Source organism: Hyla sarda, chromosome 6 (genome assembly GCF_029499605.1).
Source record: "Hyla sarda isolate aHylSar1 chromosome 6, aHylSar1.hap1, whole genome shotgun sequence".
In the NCBI taxonomy this organism is placed as follows: domain Eukaryota; kingdom Metazoa; phylum Chordata; class Amphibia; order Anura; family Hylidae; genus Hyla; species Hyla sarda.
The window spans coordinates 24,429,404-24,447,781 of NC_079194.1; the positions used below are offsets into that span (position 1 = coordinate 24,429,404).

The 18,378-nt window shown below is 46.1% G+C and overlaps 1 protein-coding gene across 2 annotated transcripts in view; it reads left to right on the forward strand.

Annotated features, from left to right (window-relative positions):
• The window catches only part of LOC130275407 (putative ferric-chelate reductase 1), a 100,896-nt gene that overhangs the window by 35,583 nt on the left and 46,935 nt on the right, over window positions 1-18,378 (forward strand). For both annotated transcript variants that reach the window (XR_008844768.1, XM_056523323.1), the window contains exons 10-15: window positions 520-632; window positions 8,440-8,526; window positions 8,991-9,082; window positions 11,620-11,678; window positions 13,130-13,267; window positions 14,548-14,564. Coding sequence is in view for 1 of the 2 variants with exons in the window: in XM_056523323.1 (XP_056379298.1) it covers window positions 520-632; window positions 8,440-8,526; window positions 8,991-9,082; window positions 11,620-11,678; window positions 13,130-13,267; window positions 14,548-14,564 (506 nt within the window). In the remaining variant the exon portion in view is untranslated. The remainder of the gene's footprint in view (window positions 1-519; window positions 633-8,439; window positions 8,527-8,990; window positions 9,083-11,619; window positions 11,679-13,129; window positions 13,268-14,547; window positions 14,565-18,378) is intronic.

The following is an 18,378-nucleotide window of genomic DNA, read 5'->3' on the forward strand; positions in this document are numbered from 1 at the left end:
AGTGAGGGCGGAAGTCGTCGCCCAGCAGGCATCAGTGATGTCGTGCCTGCTGGGGAAGTCGGCTTCCGGGAGAGAAGAACGCAAGAAGACAAGAAGAGCTGAAGAGGATGACTTGGTAAGTTATAAAAACATTTTTTAAAGTAAGGGAGGGGGTTAGGGACAGATTACCAATAGGTAGGGACAGAAGAAGAAAAGAAAATGATGATGGGAGCTACTCTTTAAAGGTGCTTTGTACATAACACTATACATAATATATATTACTATGGGGGGAGACACTGCAGGAGGGCTCCTAGGACACAGAGGGACTTAACCTGACAGGGCCCAAGTAGTGTACGTGACTATATCCCGTACTGGGACATCACAGCATCTGAATATCCATCTTGTTTCCACCAAAGCAGCAGTCAATCCCAGCAGGGTCAACAAGGAAAATATTATCTGGTAAAACAAATAAGGAAAATGAGAGGTCTCATTGTGACTGCAGACTATCTCGTGAGACACTGACCCATTTTTTTGTTTCAGGTTCCCTCATGCTGATCGCCTGGATGACAACTGGGAGTATCGGGATGATTATGGCGCGATATATGAAGAGTGCGGCTGGAAAACCGTTCCTCGGGAAGGCTATATGGTTCCAGGTAAAATACAGGAAGATGAATACTAGAAATTTGACTCCTCCCCTTTCTTCCTCTGAAAACATGGACTATTTGGATTTTGGGGTCATTCTGAATGCTACCTATTTTGGTTTCATGTTGTTTCTTCCACTCAGCTCTACCATCTACCACCTCAGTTCTATTTATTGTAGTACACAATGTTTTATTGTTTTTTTTATTGTAGAATATGTCCTGAACAGGAGTAGAAACTAACATGGTGACTGTACCTAATAATATCATTACCTATTATCATAAAAAATTATTCGGCATTCATCACCTGTTCTGCAGAGATCACTTCTCAGCAGTCTTCTTATGTTCTGTAGAGATCACTTCTCTGCAGTCAGTTCTCTGCAGTAACGTTAAAGGGGTACTCCACTGGCCAGTGTTCCGGCTGCGTTTGGAACATTTTATCAAATTATTCTGCAGCAAAGCACTGTGTTTACCAGTTACGATGTGTAGACAGAAAGTGATCTCTATAGAGCAGGAGATGACTGCCGAGAAGTGATCTCTACAGTACAGGAGATGACTGCTGAGAAGTGATCTCTACAGTACAGGAGATGACTGCTGAGAAGGGATCTCTACAGTACAGGAGATGACTGCTGAGAAGTGATCTCTACAGTACAGGAGATGACTGCTGAGAAGTGACCTCTAAAGAATAGGAGATGACTGCTGAGAAGTGATATGTACAGAACAGGAGATGACTGCTGAGAAGTGACCTCTACAGAATAGGAGATGACTGCTAAGAAGTGATCTGTACAGAACAGGAGATGACTGCTGAGAAGTGATTTGTACAGAACAGGAGATTACTGCTGAGAAGTGATCTCTACAGAATAGGAGATGACTGCTGAGAAGTGATCTCTACGGAACAGGAGATGACTGCTGAGAATTGATCTCTACTGAACAGGAGATGACTGCTGAGAAGTGATCTCTACTGAACAGGAGATGACTGCTGAGAAGTGATCTCTACGGAACAGGAGATGACTGCTGAGACATAATCTCTACAGAACAGGAGATGACTGCTGAGAAGTAATCTCTACAGAACAGGAGGTGACTGCTGAGAAGTGGTCTCTACAGAACAGGAGATGACTGCTGAGAAGTGATCTCTACGGAACAGGAGATGACTGCTGAGACGTAATCTCTACAGAACAGGAGATGACTGCTGAGACGTAATCTCTACAGAACAGGAGGTGACTGCTGAGAAGTGGTCTCTACAGAACAGGAGGTGACTGCTGAGAAGTGGTCTCTACAGAACAGGAGATGACTGCTGAGAAGTGGTCTCTACAGAACAGGAGATGACTGCTGAGAAGTGATCTCTACGGAACAGGAGATGACTGCTGAGAAGTGATCTCTACGGAACAGGAGATGACTGCTGAGACATAATCTCTACAGAACAGGAGATGACTGCTGAGACGTAATCTCTACAGATCAGGAGATGACTGCTGAGACGTAATCTCTACAGAACAGGAGGTGACTGCTGAGAAGTGGTCTCTACAGAACAGGAGATGACTGCTGAGAAGTGGTCTCTACAGAACAGGAGGTGACTGCTGAGAAGTGGTCTCTACAGAACAGGAGATGACTGCTGAGAAGTGGTCTCTACAGAACAGGAGATGACTGCTGAGAAGTTGTTACGCCGAGCGCTCCGGGTCCCCGCTCCTCCCCGGAGCGCTCGCTACACTTCCCTCACTGCAGCGCCCCGGTCGGTTCCACGGACCCGGGGCGCTGCGTTACCACCTCCGGCCGGGATGCGATTCGCGATGCGGGTAGCGCCCGCTCGCGATGCGCACCCCGGCTCCCGTACCTTACTCGCTCCCCGTCAGTTCTGTCCCGGCGCGCGCGGCCCCGCTCCCTAGGGCGCGCGCGCGCCGGGTCTTTGCGATTTAAAGGGCCACTGCACCGCTGATTGGTGCAGTGGTTCCAATTAGTGTTTACACCTGTGCACTTCCCTATATCACCTCACTTCCCCTTCACTCCCTCGCCGGATCTTGTTGCCCTAGTGCCAGAGAAAGCGTTCCTTGTGTGTTCCTTGCCTGTGATTCCAGACCTTCTGCCGTTGCCCCTGACTACGATCCTTGCTGCCTGCCCCGACCTTCTGCTACGTCCGACCTTGCTTCTGTCTACTCCCTTGTACCGCGCCTATCTTCAGCAGCCAGAGAGGTTGAGCCGTTGCTAGGGGATACGACCTGGTCACTACCGCCGCAGCAAGACCATCCCGCTTTGCGGCGGGCTCTGGTGAAAACCAGTAGTGACTTAGAACCGATCCTCTAGCACGGTCCACGCCAATCCCTCTCTGGCACAGAGGATCCACTACCTGCCAGCCGGCATCGTGACAGTAGATCCGGCCATGGATCCCGCTGAAGTTCCTCTGCCAGTTGTCGCTGACCTCACCACGGTGGTCGCCCAGCAGTCACAACAGATTGCGCAACAAGGCCAACAGCTGTCTCAACTGACTGTTATGCTACAACAGTTACTACCACAGCTCCAGCAATCATCTCCTCCGCCAGCTCCTGTACCTCCTCCGCAGCGAGTGGCCGCTTCTGGAATACGACTATCCTTGCCGGATAAATTTGATGGGGACTCTAAGTTTTGCCGTGGCTTTCTTTCCCAATGTTCATTACACTTGGAGATGATGTCGGACCAGTTCCCCACTGAAAGGTCTAAGGTGGCTTTCGTAGTCAGCCTGCTGTCTGGAAAAGCCCTGGCTTGGGCCACACCGCTCTGGGACCGCAATGACCCCGTCACTGCCTCTGTACACTCCTTCTTCTCGGAAATTCGAAGTGTCTTTGAGGAACCTGCCCGAGCCTCTTCTGCTGAGACTGCCCTGTTGAACCTGGTCCAGGGTAATTCTTCCGTTGGCGAGTATGCCGTACAGTTCCGTACCCTTGCTTCAGAATTATCCTGGAATAATGAGGCACTCTGCGCGACCTTTAAAAAAGGCCTATCCAGCAACATTAAAGATGTTCTGGCCGCACGAGAAATCCCTGCTAACCTACATGAGCTCATCCATCTTGCCACTCGCATTGACATGCGTTTTTCCGAACGGCGTCAGGAGCTCCGCCAGGATATGGACTCTGTTCGCACGAGGCGTTTCTTCTCCCCGGCTCCTCTCTCCTCTGGTCCCCTGCAATCTGTTCCTGTGCCTCCCGCCGTGGAGGCTATGCAGGTCGACCGGTCTCGCCTGACACCCCAAGAGAGGACACGACGCCGCATGGAGAATCTCTGCCTGTACTGTGCTAGTACCGAACACTTCCTGAAGGATTGTCCTATCCGTCCTCCCCGCCTGGAAAGACGTCCGCTGACTCCGCACAAAGGTGAGACAGTCCTTGATGTCTACTCTGCTTCTCCACGTCTTACTGTGCCTGTGCGGATGTCTGCCTCTGCCTTCTCCTTCTCTGCTGTGGCCTTCTTGGACTCTGGATCTGCAGGAAATTTCATCTTAGCCTCTCTCGTCAACAAGTTCAACATCCCGGTGACCAGTCTCGCCAGACCCCTCTACATCAATTGTGTAAACAATGAAAGATTGGACTGTACTATACGTTTTCGCACGGAGCCCCTTCTAATGTGCATCGGATCTCATCACGAGAGGATTGAACTGTTGGTCCTCCCCAATTGCACTTCTGAAATCCTTCTTGGACTTCCCTGGCTTCAACTCCATTCCCCAATCCTGGATTGGTCCACTGGGGAGATCAAGAGTTGGGGGCCCTCTTGTTCCAAGGACTGCTTAAAACCGGTTCCCAGTAAACCTTGCCGTGTCCCTGTGCTTCCTCATGTAACCGGTCTCCCTAAGGCCTATATGGACTTTGCGGACGTTTTTTGCAAAAAACAAGCTGAGACTCTACCTCCTCACAGGCCTTATGATTGTCCCATTGACCTCCTCCCGGGCACTACTCCACCCCGGGGCAGAATCTATCCTCTGTCCGTCCCAGAGACTCTTGCCATGTCTGAATACGTCCAAGAAAATTTAAAAAAGGGCTTTATCCGTAAATCCTCCTCTCCTGCCGGAGCCGGATTTTTCTTTGTGTCCAAAAAAGATGGCTCTCTACGTCCTTGCATTGACTACCGCGGTCTTAATAAAATCACGGTTAAGAACCGCTACCCCCTACCCCTCATCTCTGAACTCTTTGATCGTCTCCAAGGTGCCCATATTTTTACCAAACTGGACTTAAGAGGTGCTTATAATCTCATCCGCATCAGAGAGGGGGATGAATGGAAAACGGCATTTAACACCAGAGATGGACACTTTGAGTATCTGGTCATGCCCTTTGGTCTATGCAACGCCCCTGCCGTCTTCCAAGACTTTGTTAATGAAATTTTTCGTGATCTACTATACTCCTGTGTTGTTGTATATCTGGACGATATCCTGATTTTTTCTGCCAATCTAGAAGAACACCGCCAGCATGTCCGTATGGTTCTTCAGAGACTTCGTGATAATCAACTCTATGCCAAAATAGAGAAATGTCTGTTTGAATGCCAATCTCTTCCTTTTCTAGGATACTTGGTCTCTGGCCAGGGACTACAAATGGACCCAGATAAACTCTCTGCCGTCTTAGATTGGCCACGCCCCTCCGGACTCCGTGCCATCCAACGTTTTTTGGGGTTCGCCAATTATTACAGGCAATTTATTCCACATTTTTCTACCATTGTGGCTCCTATTGTGGCTTTAACAAAAAAAAATGCCGATCCCAAGTCCTGGCCTCCTCAAGCGGAAGACGCCTTTAAACGACTCAAGTCTGCCTTTTCTTCGGCTCCCGTGCTCTCCAGACCTGACCCATCTAAACCCTTCCTATTGGAGGTTGATGCCTCCTCAGTGGGAGCTGGAGCTGTCCTTCTACAAAAAAACTCTTCCGGGCATGCTGTTACTTGTGGTTTTTTTTCCAGGACCTTCTCTCCGGCGGAGAGGAACTACTCCATCGGGGATCGAGAGCTTCTAGCCATTAAATTAGCACTTGAGGAATGGAGGCATCTGCTGGAGGGATCAAGATTTCCAGTTATTATTTACACCGATCACAAGAACCTCTCCTACCTCCAGTCTGCCCAACGGCTGAATCCTCGTCAGGCCAGGTGGTCTCTGTTCTTTGCCCGATTTAATTTTGAAATTCACTTTCGGCCTGCTGATAAAAACATTAGGGCCGATGCTCTCTCTCGTTCCTCAGATGCCTCTGAAATTGAACTCTCTCCTCAACACATCATTCCTCCTGACTGCCTGATTTCCACTTCTCCAGCCTCCATCAGGCAAACTCCTCCAGGAAAGACCTTTGTTTCTCCACGCCAACGCCTTGGGATCCTCAAATGGGGTCACTCCTCCCATCTCGCAGGTCATGCGGGCATCAAGAAATCTGTGCAACTCATCTCTCGCTTCTATTGGTGGCCGACTCTAGAGACTGATGTGGTGGACTTTGTGCGAGCCTGCACTATCTGTGCCCGGGATAAGACTCCTCGCCAGAAGCCCGCTGGTTTTCTTCATCCTCTACCTGTCCCCGAACAACCTTGGTCTCTGATTGGTATGGATTTTATTACTGACTTACCCCCATCCCATGGCAACACTGTTATTTGGGTGGTCGTTGATCGATTCTCCAAAATGGCACATTTCATCCCTCTTCCTGGCCTTCCTTCAGCGCCTCAGTTGGCTAAACAATTTTTTGTACACATTTTTCGTCTTCACGGGTTGCCTACACAGATCGTCTCGGATAGAGGCGTCCAATTTGTGTCTAAATTCTGGAGGGCTCTCTGTAAACAACTCAAGATTAAATTAAATTTTTCTTCTGCATACCATCCTCAATCCAATGGACAAGTAGAGAGAATTAACCAGATCTTGGGTGACTATTTACGACATTTTGTTTCCTCCCGCCAGGATGACTGGGCAGATCTTCTACCTTGGGCCGAATTCTCGTATAATTTCAGAATCTCTGAATCTTCCTCCAAATCTCCGTTTTTCGTGGTGTACGGCCGTCACCCTCTTCCCCCCCTCCCTACCCCCTTGCCCTCTGGTCTGCCCGCTGTGGATGAAATTTCTCGTGATCTTTCCACCATATGGAAAGAGACCCAAAATTCTCTCTTACAGGCTTCTTCTCGCATGAAGAGATTCGCAGATAAGAAAAGAAGAGCTCCTCCCATTTTTTCCCCTGGAGACAAGGTATGGCTCTCCGCTAAATATGTCCGTTTCCGTGTCCCGAGCTATAAGTTGGGACCACGCTATCTTGGTCCTTTTAAAGTTTTGTGTCAAATTAATCCTGTCTCTTACAAACTTCTTCTTCCTCCTTCTCTTCGTATCCCTAATGCCTTTCACGTCTCTCTTCTTAAACCTCTCATCCTCAACCGTTTTTCTCCTAAATCTGTTCCTCCCACTCCTGTTTCCGGCTCCTCGGACATCTTCTCTGTCAAAGAGATTTTGGCCTCTAAAAAGGTCAGGGGAAGAACTTTTTTTTTAGTGGATTGGGAGGGTTGTGGTCCAGAAGAGAGGTCCTGGGAACCTGAGGACAATATCCTGGACAAAAGTCTGATCCTCAGGTTCTCAGGCCCCAAGAAGAGGGGGAGACCCAAGGGGGGGGGTACTGTTACGCCGAGCGCTCCGGGTCCCCGCTCCTCCCCGGAGCGCTCGCTACACTTCCCTCACTGCAGCGCCCCGGTCGGTTCCACGGACCCGGGGCGCTGCGTTACCACCTCCGGCCGGGATGCGATTCGCGATGCGGGTAGCGCCCGCTCGCGATGCGCACCCCGGCTCCCGTACCTTACTCGCTCCCCGTCAGTTCTGTCCCGGCGCGCGCGGCCCCGCTCCCTAGGGCGCGCGCGCGCCGGGTCTTTGCGATTTAAAGGGCCACTGCACCGCTGATTGGTGCAGTGGTTCCAATTAGTGTTTACACCTGTGCACTTCCCTATATCACCTCACTTCCCCTTCACTCCCTCGCCGGATCTTGTTGCCCTAGTGCCAGAGAAAGCGTTCCTTGTGTGTTCCTTGCCTGTGATTCCAGACCTTCTGCCGTTGCCCCTGACTACGATCCTTGCTGCCTGCCCCGACCTTCTGCTACGTCCGACCTTGCTTCTGTCTACTCCCTTGTACCGCGCCTATCTTCAGCAGCCAGAGAGGTTGAGCCGTTGCTAGGGGATACGACCTGGTCACTACCGCCGCAGCAAGACCATCCCGCTTTGCGGCGGGCTCTGGTGAAAACCAGTAGTGACTTAGAACCGATCCTCTAGCACGGTCCACGCCAATCCCTCTCTGGCACAGAGGATCCACTACCTGCCAGCCGGCATCGTGACAGAAGTGGTCTCTACAGAACAGGAGATGTCTGCTAAGGGATCTCTACAGATCAGGAGGTGACTGCTGAGAAGTGGTCTCTACAGAACAGGAGATGACTGCTGAGAAGTGGTCTCTACAGAACAGGAGGTGACTGCTGAGAAGTGGTCTCTACAGAACAGGAGATGACTGCTGAGAAGTGGTCTCTACAGAACAGGAGATGACTGCTGAGAAGTGGTCTCTACAGAACAGGAGATGTCTGCTAAGGGATCTCTACAGATCAGGAGGTGACTGCTGAGAAGTGATCTTGCAGGTGGACTGGTTCACTATAACTAATTCACAGCATAATTACTATATAGTTTACTGTACTAAGGAACTGCCAAAGGGCTAGAAGTTTCATAATGATGTTGATGCTGGGAGGTACTTATTATACGAATGTGCAACAAATATTACATTTACATATCATGGATTATATTTATCATATATAGAAAATGGAGAATTGTTGGAAGTAATGTCCCTATATTAAGCTTTATATATCATCCCTTTTCATTCTTTTTGCAGGGTCACTTCTTTCTCATGATATTGACAGTGGTCCTGACCATAATAGCGTTCATCATGGTGTTTGTGTATGCTGGTGACTGGAGTGGAGTAAGTATCTTCTACCAAAACGTTTTAGGGGGTTTCCATGCTAAATTTGTTGATGAGCTATCCTCAGGATAGGCTATTAATATTGGTTGGGTGGGAGTCCGACAACCAGCACCCTGATGATCAGCTGTTTTCCGAAGCGGTAAGCAGATAGCGCCATTGTCTGTATAGTGGCTGTGCAGGGTTACTGCAGCTCAGCTTCTATTGACTGTATAACATCTACATAAATTGGAGAAATGTAGAAATGGTTTGTAGCCTAGGTCTCCAAACTGTGGACCTCCAGCTGTTGCAAAACTATGATTTCCAGCATGCCCGGACAGCCGATGGCTGCAACAGCTGGAGGTCCACCGTTTGGAGACCACTGGTTTATAGTAAAATGTAGACCACGCTTAGTATAGGGGTGATGTTATTGTAATTAAAAACTCATACCACCTTCTCTTCTTTTTTTTTTTTCCTTCTCTTTACAGGGAGCCCATCCAGTCCTTGGGGTCATAGTTATGATACTGTCATTCTTCCAACCCATCTTTGCTTTTTTCCGCCCAGATCCTAAGAGCGAAAGGTAAATCTTGCTAGGCTTTTGCTTGTTACTCCATTTTTATGCTAAGATAGCACAGGTTGGGACAAAGTCCAGGAAGTGAGGGTGGGAGTAGCACTCCTCTGTGCTCACTCCTGTCCTATTAGACTGTAGCATGAAAACAGAGCAGCCTGCAGTGATTTGATGAAGAGACCCAGCACAGCACTCAAGGAGAAAGTGAATGGTTGGTAAGTGAGGGCGGGCTCAGTACATGCCCCTTCCTGAGCAGTGGATGTTAGAATGAGTGAGCAGCAGAACAGGGCTTTGTGAGCCAAGTATAGAAGCTAGACACATAAAGACGTAAAGAATCTGCATGACCTAGATAGTAACAGGTAGAAATATCTATTTTTTTCCCTGTGATATGACAGGTACGCTTTAAGGTGTCCATACACAGAGGAAATTCAGCAAAACCCACAGTTTCTGTTTTTATGCGGGGGTGTCCTAAATTTGTACTGATGGTAGAAAGAAAGACTGAAATTCTGTACTGGATTGAAATAAAACATGTCAATATAGAGTTTCCATTTAAACACATATACGTGTTCAATTCATCCAAGCATATATATGTGTGTGCGCATGGGGGAGTTGGGAACCATAGCTGTGTGGTCAGTGCTAAAGAAGGTGTATGGGCAACTTCATCAGGAGGGACGGCAGCAGGATATTCTTAAACTAACAGGATGAGACAGACTGCCGGACATCCCATCTTGGAAGTTCCATAGACATAAATGGGAGTCCGTCTGATCACTTGAGTTTCACCGCTAGTCTCGGGAAACAGGATTGCACTTTTAGTTGAACCATATCCTACCACCGTCCATCCTGATAGTAATGCTTTAAAGGAGTAATCCGTTTTTTTATATCTTATCCCCTATCCAAAGAATAGGGGATACTATGTATGATCGCAGGGGCCTCCCGCTGGGGTCCTCCACGGTCTCGGTGCAGCCTTCGGCATTCTGTGCCGGGCGCTCCCTCCGAGACAGGGACGTGACGCCACGTCCCCTAGTGACATTGCGCCATGCCTCTCCATTCATGTCTATGGGAGGGGCAAACACTTGCTGTCACGCCCCCTCCCATAGACATGAATGGAGGGGGCATGTTGCGACCTCTGGATAGGGGATAAGATGTCTTTGGGCGGAGTACCCCTTTAATGATATACCACTGCAACGTGCGGATGGCAGAATTTCTGTAGCAGACAATTCTGCTACGGAAATTAAAATTCTGGAGAAAGAATCAACTTGTTCATTATTTCAGTGGAATCATCTCGAAAATGCATTGCAGTCTAAGGACACAGCTCGTTTCCGAGCGGTCCTGCCACGCCCAAAATGTCCACCCAGAATGTTTTTAAATGAGCCCTAATGGTAGCGACACGTGTAATTAACCAGTTGGCTCATTCAGCTGCCTCTCCCTATCTGCCATATGCATTTTGGTGGTGGCAAATTATCTCCCTGAGAACAAAAGGATTGGGCAGTTGAAATCCAATATACCCAATCCTTCTTTTCCCCCCGATTTTATCTGTTGGGGGAGATTTAGGAGGGGAGGACCCTCATACAACAGATGTCCCCGTTTTAATTGACAGTTTGGGCTGCACATGTCTAATGTGTATTGGGGGGATGCTAACAAAATGTAAATAGGGCAACTTTTGATTTTTAGCTTTTTTTAGGATGTGTTGCACCTTTTTTGTATCCAGGAATAAACCTTCTTAAAGGGGTAATCCAGGAAAAAACTTTTTTTTATATATCAACTGGCTCCAGAAAGTTAAACAGATTTGTAAATTACTTCTATTAAAAAATCTTAATCCTTTCAGTACTTATGAGCTTCTGAAGTTAAGGTTGTTCTTTTCTGTCTAAGTGCTCCCTGATGACACGTGTCTCGGGAACCGCCCAGTTTAGAAGAGGTTTGCTATGGGGATTTACTTCTAAACTGGACAGTTCCCGAGACAGGTGTCATCAGAGAGCACTTAGACAGAAAAGAACAACCTTAACTTCAGAAGCTCATAAGTACTGAAAGGATTAAGATTTTTTTAATAGAAGTAATTTACAAATCTGTTTAACTTTCTGGAGCCAGTTGATATATAAAAAAAAGTTTTTTCCTGGATAACCCCTTTAAAGGAGAACTACGGGATTGAAAATGTTATCCCCTATCCTAAGGATAGGGGAGATGTTTCAGATCGCGGGGGTCTGACCGCTGGTGCCCCCCGCGATCTCCCGTACGGGGCCCCGGCTCTCTGCATAGAGAGCACGTGGCGACCACCGCATGAGGCGGCAGCTTACATGCACCCTCCATTTGCCTTCGGCAATTTCCGGCTCTCCCATAGCAGTGTATGGAGGGGGCGTGTTGGCCGCTGCTTCGTGCGGTGGTCAACACGCCCTCTCTAACCAGAGAGCCGGGGCCCCGTACGGGAGATCGCGGGGGGCACCAGCGGTCGGACCCCCCGCGATCTGAAACTTATCCCCTATCCTTAGGATAGGGGATACATTTTTCAAATCCGTAGTTTTCCTTTAATGTATGATTATTTTTTGTAATTACAGACGTTTCATCTTCAACTGGGGACATAGTATAAATGCACTAGTGATAAAAATCCTTGCAGGTAAGACAATAATATATTATACCAAGATGATACAATACAGTGGTCCCTCAAGTTACAATGTTAATTGGTTCCAGGACGACCATTGTATGTTGAAACCATTTTATGTTAAGAGACCATAACTCTACGGAAACCTGGTAATTGGTTCCGAAGCCCCAAAATGTCATCCAAAAATAGGAAAAAAGTGAGAATTAAAGAAGAATAAGTAGATAACTAATATAGATAAACAAATCCTTACATATAAAAGTAAGAAAGATCTGCTGGGAGCTGTAAATCATTGTCTATTTCAGTGTTTCCCAACCAGGGTGCCTCCAGCTGTTGCAAAACTACAACTCCCAGCACACCTGGACAGCCGAAGGCTGTCCGGGCATGCTGGGAGTTGTAGTTTTGCAACAGCTGGAGGCACCCTCTTTGGGAAACAATGGTTTATGTAGAGGACAGAAGCTTCTTCTGGGTCCTGTACAGTAAAAAAAAAGTAAAATGGAGCCGCCCTCACCTGGTGTCTAAAGGAGCAGCTAATCCTGGTACAGGTAAAGAGTACAGAACATATAATACCTCCCTGTACTGTAGGGGGCGCTACCAGACACCAGTCAGTGCATACACTTCAGTAATACAGGTAAAGAGTACAGAACAAGTAATACCTCCCTGTACTGTAGGGGGCGCTACCAGACACCAGTCAGTGCATACACTTCAGTAATACAGGTAAAGAGTAGTACAGAACAAGTAATACCTCCCTGTACTGTAGGGGGCGCTACCAGACACCAGTCAGTGCATACACTTCAGTAATACAGGTAAAGAGTAGTACAGAACATGTAATACCTCCTTGTACTGTAGGGGGTGCTACCAGACACCAGTCAGTGCATACACTTCAGTAATACAGGTAAACAGTACAGAACATGTAATACCTCCCTGTACTGTAGGGGGCGCTACAAGACACCAGTCAGTGCATACACTTCAGTAATACAGGTAAACAGTACAGAACATGTAATACCTCCCTGTACTGTAGGGGGCGCTACCAGACACCAGTCAGTGCATACACTTCAGTAATACAGGTAAAGAGTACAGAACATGTAATACCTCCCTGTACTGTAGGGGGCGCTACCAGACACCAGTCAGTGCATGCACTTCAGTAATACAGGTAAAGAGTACAGAACATGTAATACCTCCCTGTACTGTAGGGGGCACTACCAGACACCAGTCAGTGCATGCACTTCAGTAATACAGGGGTTTTACCAGTGAAATGTCCTTTCTGATTGGTCGGTTCTTCTAGCCATTGACACGTTTCGCAGATTCCATAGCATCGTATGTTGAGTCCAGAAAAGACCATTGTATGTTGAAACTATTGTATGTTGAGACCATTGTAAGTTGAGGGATCACTGTATAGAAAGTAATTGTGGTATCACATGACTATAGGCCTACCCCTACTAACCCTACCATGTTCACATCACTCTTAGTGGCGGCCATCTTTCTCGGCCTAGAGTTGGTGGATAGATCATCAAACCTATGGATGCCCAAGGTGATGGGAGGATTTTTCGCGTGGGAAGTCCTCTTTTATATTATCCTGGAAGCCAACATGCGCCTGGGAATGAGAGGTCAGTGGTTATAATAATCTAAATAATTTAATAAAATATGTGATCTGGAGAGAACTGTGTGAACCTGCACCGATATAACTATGAAATGTAACCGTATAATAATGGGAGGACAATGTGTAGGAATACTGTATGAACTGGATGATATTTCGGAAAGCGGGATGTCCGGAGGTTCTCACGCTATAGTAAAAGTATCAACTATGTAAAAAAGAAGAAAAACGGAACACTCACCCCATGACTGTATTCAAGGCAGGTAAGCAAAACATTTAGCGGGGAGGCGGTAGATGTTCCGGGGGGAGCCTCAGACGCCGGCTAAGGCCGGCGTCTGAGGCTCCCCCCGGAACATCTACCGCCTTATCGATAAAGGGGTACTCCCGTGGAAAACTTTTTTTTATTAATCAACTGGTGCTAGATTTGTAAATTACTTCTATTAAAAAATCTTAATCCTTCCAGTACTTTTTAGGGGCTGTATGCTACAGAGGAAATGTTTATCTTTTTGGATTTCTCTTATGTCACGACCACAGTGCTCTCTGCTGACCTCTGCTGTCCATTTTAGGAACTGTCCAGAGCAGGAGAAAATCCCCATAGGAAACATTTACTGCTCTGGACACTGTCCAGTGGACAGTTCCTAAAATGGTCAGCAGAGAGCACTGTGGTCGTGACATAAGAGAAAACCAAAAAGATAACCATTTCCTCTGTAGTATACAGCCCCTAAAAAGTACTTTAAGGATTAAGATTTTTGAATAGAAGTAATTTACAAATCTGTTTAACTTTCTGGCACCAGTTGATTAAAAAAATACATTTTCCACAGTAGTACCCCTTTAACAAAATACATGGCACCAAAGCCGTGGCCCATGAGCTCCCCTGTGCAAAGGTCTAAAGGTTCAGAACAACAGATCTTTTCTGTTATGCAAATAATTGGTGATTTTTTGATTCAAAAACGACTTGTCTGATACTGAAATACTTGCACTAAAAAAAATCTTATACTGTAAAATCCTTTAACGGATGAAAATAACCTATCTCTAAAGCGATGAGATGTCAGAGGCTACATGATTGGCCAGTGACCATGTGACCTCTGGAAAAAGGAAACATGTTTTAGATCTAGTAGTAGTAGGAGTACCCGAACTATAGAGCTAATTACCATTTATTATTATTATTTATTATCAGTATTATTAATAAACTCTAACATTGTCCAATTAGTCATTAATGTGAATGTGATGGCCCCGATACAGATACAAAAACACTTATGTATTTTTTTTATTTTATTTTTTTATCTACCACAGCAAATCAAGAACATAAGGTAAGCTGTATAATATTATGGTTATAAATTATAGCCGCTTTCTTCACGTTGCAGCACTTTGTGCGTTTCATAATAAGGTCTGTCTAAACCAATAACCAACCCGAGTCAGTGTTCTCCAGCCTGTGGATCTGTAACCGCTCTGGCTATGTTCACACAATGGAATTCCGCACAGAAATTCCACCGTGTGAACATAGCCTTAGTAAGCACAATGCGTAAACATCCACAGTGTAGGAACTAAAAGTAATGTTCTATACAAGAAAAGCACAGCAAAAAAAAATGTAATCTTTGGCCAGTGACTCAGGAAGTAGGATTAAAGGGGTACTCCGGTGGAAACTCTTTTTTTATTTTATTTAATCAACTGGCTCCGGAAAGTTAAACAGATTTGTAAATTTCTTGTATTTCAAAAATCTTAATCCTTCCAGTACTTATCAGCTGCTGTATACTACACAGGAAGTTGCATAGTTGTTTTCTGTCTGACCACAGTGCTCTCTGCTGACACCTCTGTCCATGTCAGGAACTGTCCAGGTAGAGAGAGAGATAAAAAAAAAAAAAGAATGGAGGGCAGCGCCTCGTGTAATCCTGTGGCTACAATGAATAAATGGTGGGCTTCTGAATCAGGGACTCTCACCTGGTAGGTCGAGACAAATAAGCATATCACCTCTATAATAGGGGTATTCCTGGGATTGCAGGCCATAGGAGCTATGACTGGGAGCCGTGGCAGCGGTTTCCAGTAATATACGTATAAAAGGAAAAATTAAAATAAAAAAAACTCCAATAGAAGGCGCTATCCCATATAAGTCCAAAATGACTACTGTATTAACATTACCGTACTTTATTAGGTTAAAAGACAGTCAGTCAATACATCCATAGCAAAACGCGTTTCGGGTATAATATTACCCTTTTTCAATTGCAGATGCGTTTTGCAAATGCGTTTTGCAATGGATGTATTGACTGACTGTCTTTTAACCTAATAAAGTACGGTAATGTTAATACAGTAGTCATTTTGGACTTATATGGGATAGCGCCTTCTATTGGAGTTTTTTTTAATTTAAATTGTTCCTTTTATAGGAACTGTCCAGAGCAGGAGAGGCTATGGGGAGTTGATCCTGCACTGGACAGTTCCTGACATGGACAGAATTGCCAGCAGAGAGCACTGTGGTCAGACTGAAAAGAAATGTCAAAACAAAAGAACTTCCTGTGGAGCATACAGCAGCTGATAAGTACTGTAAGGATTAATATTTTTTAATAGAAGTAATTTACAAATCTGTTTTAACTTTCTGGCTCCAGTTGATTAAAAAACATTTTTTTTTCCCACCAGAGTACCCCTTTAACCCCTTAAGGACATGTGCCGTAAATGTACAGTGCTGCATAATGTCACTTAGCGCACTGCACCGTACATTTATAGTGTGGCTGTGAACGCGAGCGCAGAAGCTGTGCTCCCTTCTTTCCTGGCGGGTCCCGGCGGCTATCTGCAGGCGCGGACCCACCGGTAATGCAGACATCAGCGATCGCGCTGATGTCTGCAATTTACCCCTCAGATGCTGTGATCAATACAGATCACGGCATCTGCGGCAGTGCGGCACTTAAAAATTGCTGATTTAATCGCCCGCGGCACTGCTGTGGAGATCAGATCAGCCAAGATGGCCGACGGAGGTCCCCTCACCTGCCTCCATCCGTCTTCCGGGGTCTTCTGCACTGATCTGCCATCCAGCAGACTAAATCAGAAGATCGCCGATAATACTGATCAGTGCTTTGCCCTATGCATAGCACTGAACAGTATTAGCAATCTAATGATTGCTATAAATTGTCCCCTATGGGGATTATAAAAGTGTAAAAAAAAAAAAATGTGAAAAAGCCCTCCCCAATATAGTTTTAAATCACCCCTTTTCCCTATATTAATACACAAAAGCGTAAAAAAACTATAAATAATAAACATATTTGGCATCTTTGCGTGTGTCAATGTCCGAACTATAAAAATAATGGTCTCATCAACCACACTTGGTGAGGTCTATCCTGCAATTGTAACAAAAATAAACAAAGATAAAGGATAGAGCTTAAAACTTAGCTTTTATTTGTATTATACTATAAAATATAACCCCAACGTGAGATCTATACACAAGGCAATTGCTATATCAATGAGATACCGGAGGGGTACCCAAATCTCCGGATTTACATAAAGGTTCTCTCAAGTCAAGTGTTAATTAATATGCCGCGCCAATTGTTATGTTTGATTAATTGCAGTATATTAAAGTAATACACACATAAAAATGCAGCGTCTTCAACGCGTTTCTGTCAGCTAGTAGTGACGTCATCAGGAGGGCGTATAACTTCATTATTGCATCATGGGGTTCACTGGTTCCAATACTAAAAAGAACAAATTATGAAAGAACAACCTGCAAAGGAAATTACTGTATATGTGGCCCCTAATGAGTAAGCCTGTAAAGAAATACACATGTATATATCCTCAAGGAGGCGTATTTGACCATAGAATGTGCTGAGTTGCTGCACATAAGTCACCAGGTAAGTGTGACTCCCCTCACAGGTTGCAATTTTCAATGGGAATTAGCTAAAGAGAAAAATCAAAGAAAAACCCATCTGCCATTCTCCTTGTGCTCAGGTTACCTGTAGAGGAATAGTTTGAGCAGCCAGGATGTCACAGTTATGAAGCTCACATTCAAGCTCCGGCACTGAGCACAACCTGCTCATTTCCAGGGAGCCGGCACGTATCGGCTGCTGCTGCTCGCACTCGTGCATTCAAGCATCTGACCTCATATCCCCTTCTGGCATCTGCATCAGCTGCCAGACACAGCCGCCACTCAACGTCAGCGGGAAAGCTGTCAGTGGTGCCGTGTAAGACACGCCCTAGAGTGGCGCAGATGGATGCCGGTCCGGGGAGATAAGGTTAGTTCAACATAGAGCGACAAGGTGGGTTACTGGTAATGGTGGGTTACTGGTAATGGTGGGTTACTGGTGGCAATGATTAAAGCCCTAAATTGGTGCCAGATCCTAATGTGTAAGTATTAGAGGCAAGGCGGCTTGTGGGGTGACATACCCAAATACAGTAAGATATAAAGGATCTCTATGCCTCGGTGCCGCTTCAGTGACAATATTAAACACATATATGGGGGGAATATAAAACCCCCATAAAGAATGTGATCTCCCCACAACATTTCCAGACCGTGGTGAGATCATAGGAGGATTTACGGACAAACCTCAGATCAAACAAACAGCAATGGGGCAGAAAACAAAAAGGCACCAATAATTAAAACGGATGACGACTGGGTATTATGGTAAAATAAATCCTGAGTGGTATGGCACAAAAAATATGGTCAGAACAAACCTATTTATAAAGTGACTGGGGAAAAGGCAGGGGCCTAAGAGAGGGGCTTTGCTTCCCCTATTAAAGGATCCTACGATGTAGTCCCTAGTCGTTCCTTATTCTAACAAGGAACTACTTCCTGTTTCATGGCCACACCTACCACCAACTAAGGGGCACAGCTATGGGGAGCCCCTGTGCAAATCTGGACCTGGGTTGGTGGGAGGCCGCGACTACCTTCCCGATGAGAGAGAAAATTTCAGTGAGCACACCCTACTTTGGGTTACATTAATTGATGATGTGTTCATTTTGTGGGGTGGGTCTGGAGTTTACTTTGAAAACTTTGTCCAGTCATTAAATCAGAACCAAATAGGCATATGAAATGCAAAAAAAGGAACTGGCATTCCTGGATGTAAGGGGGTCCTACAGAGTACAGGTCACCATAAGGAAACCTCCACCAATAGAATCCTGAGGGGGAGAGCTGCCACCATGGGCCCC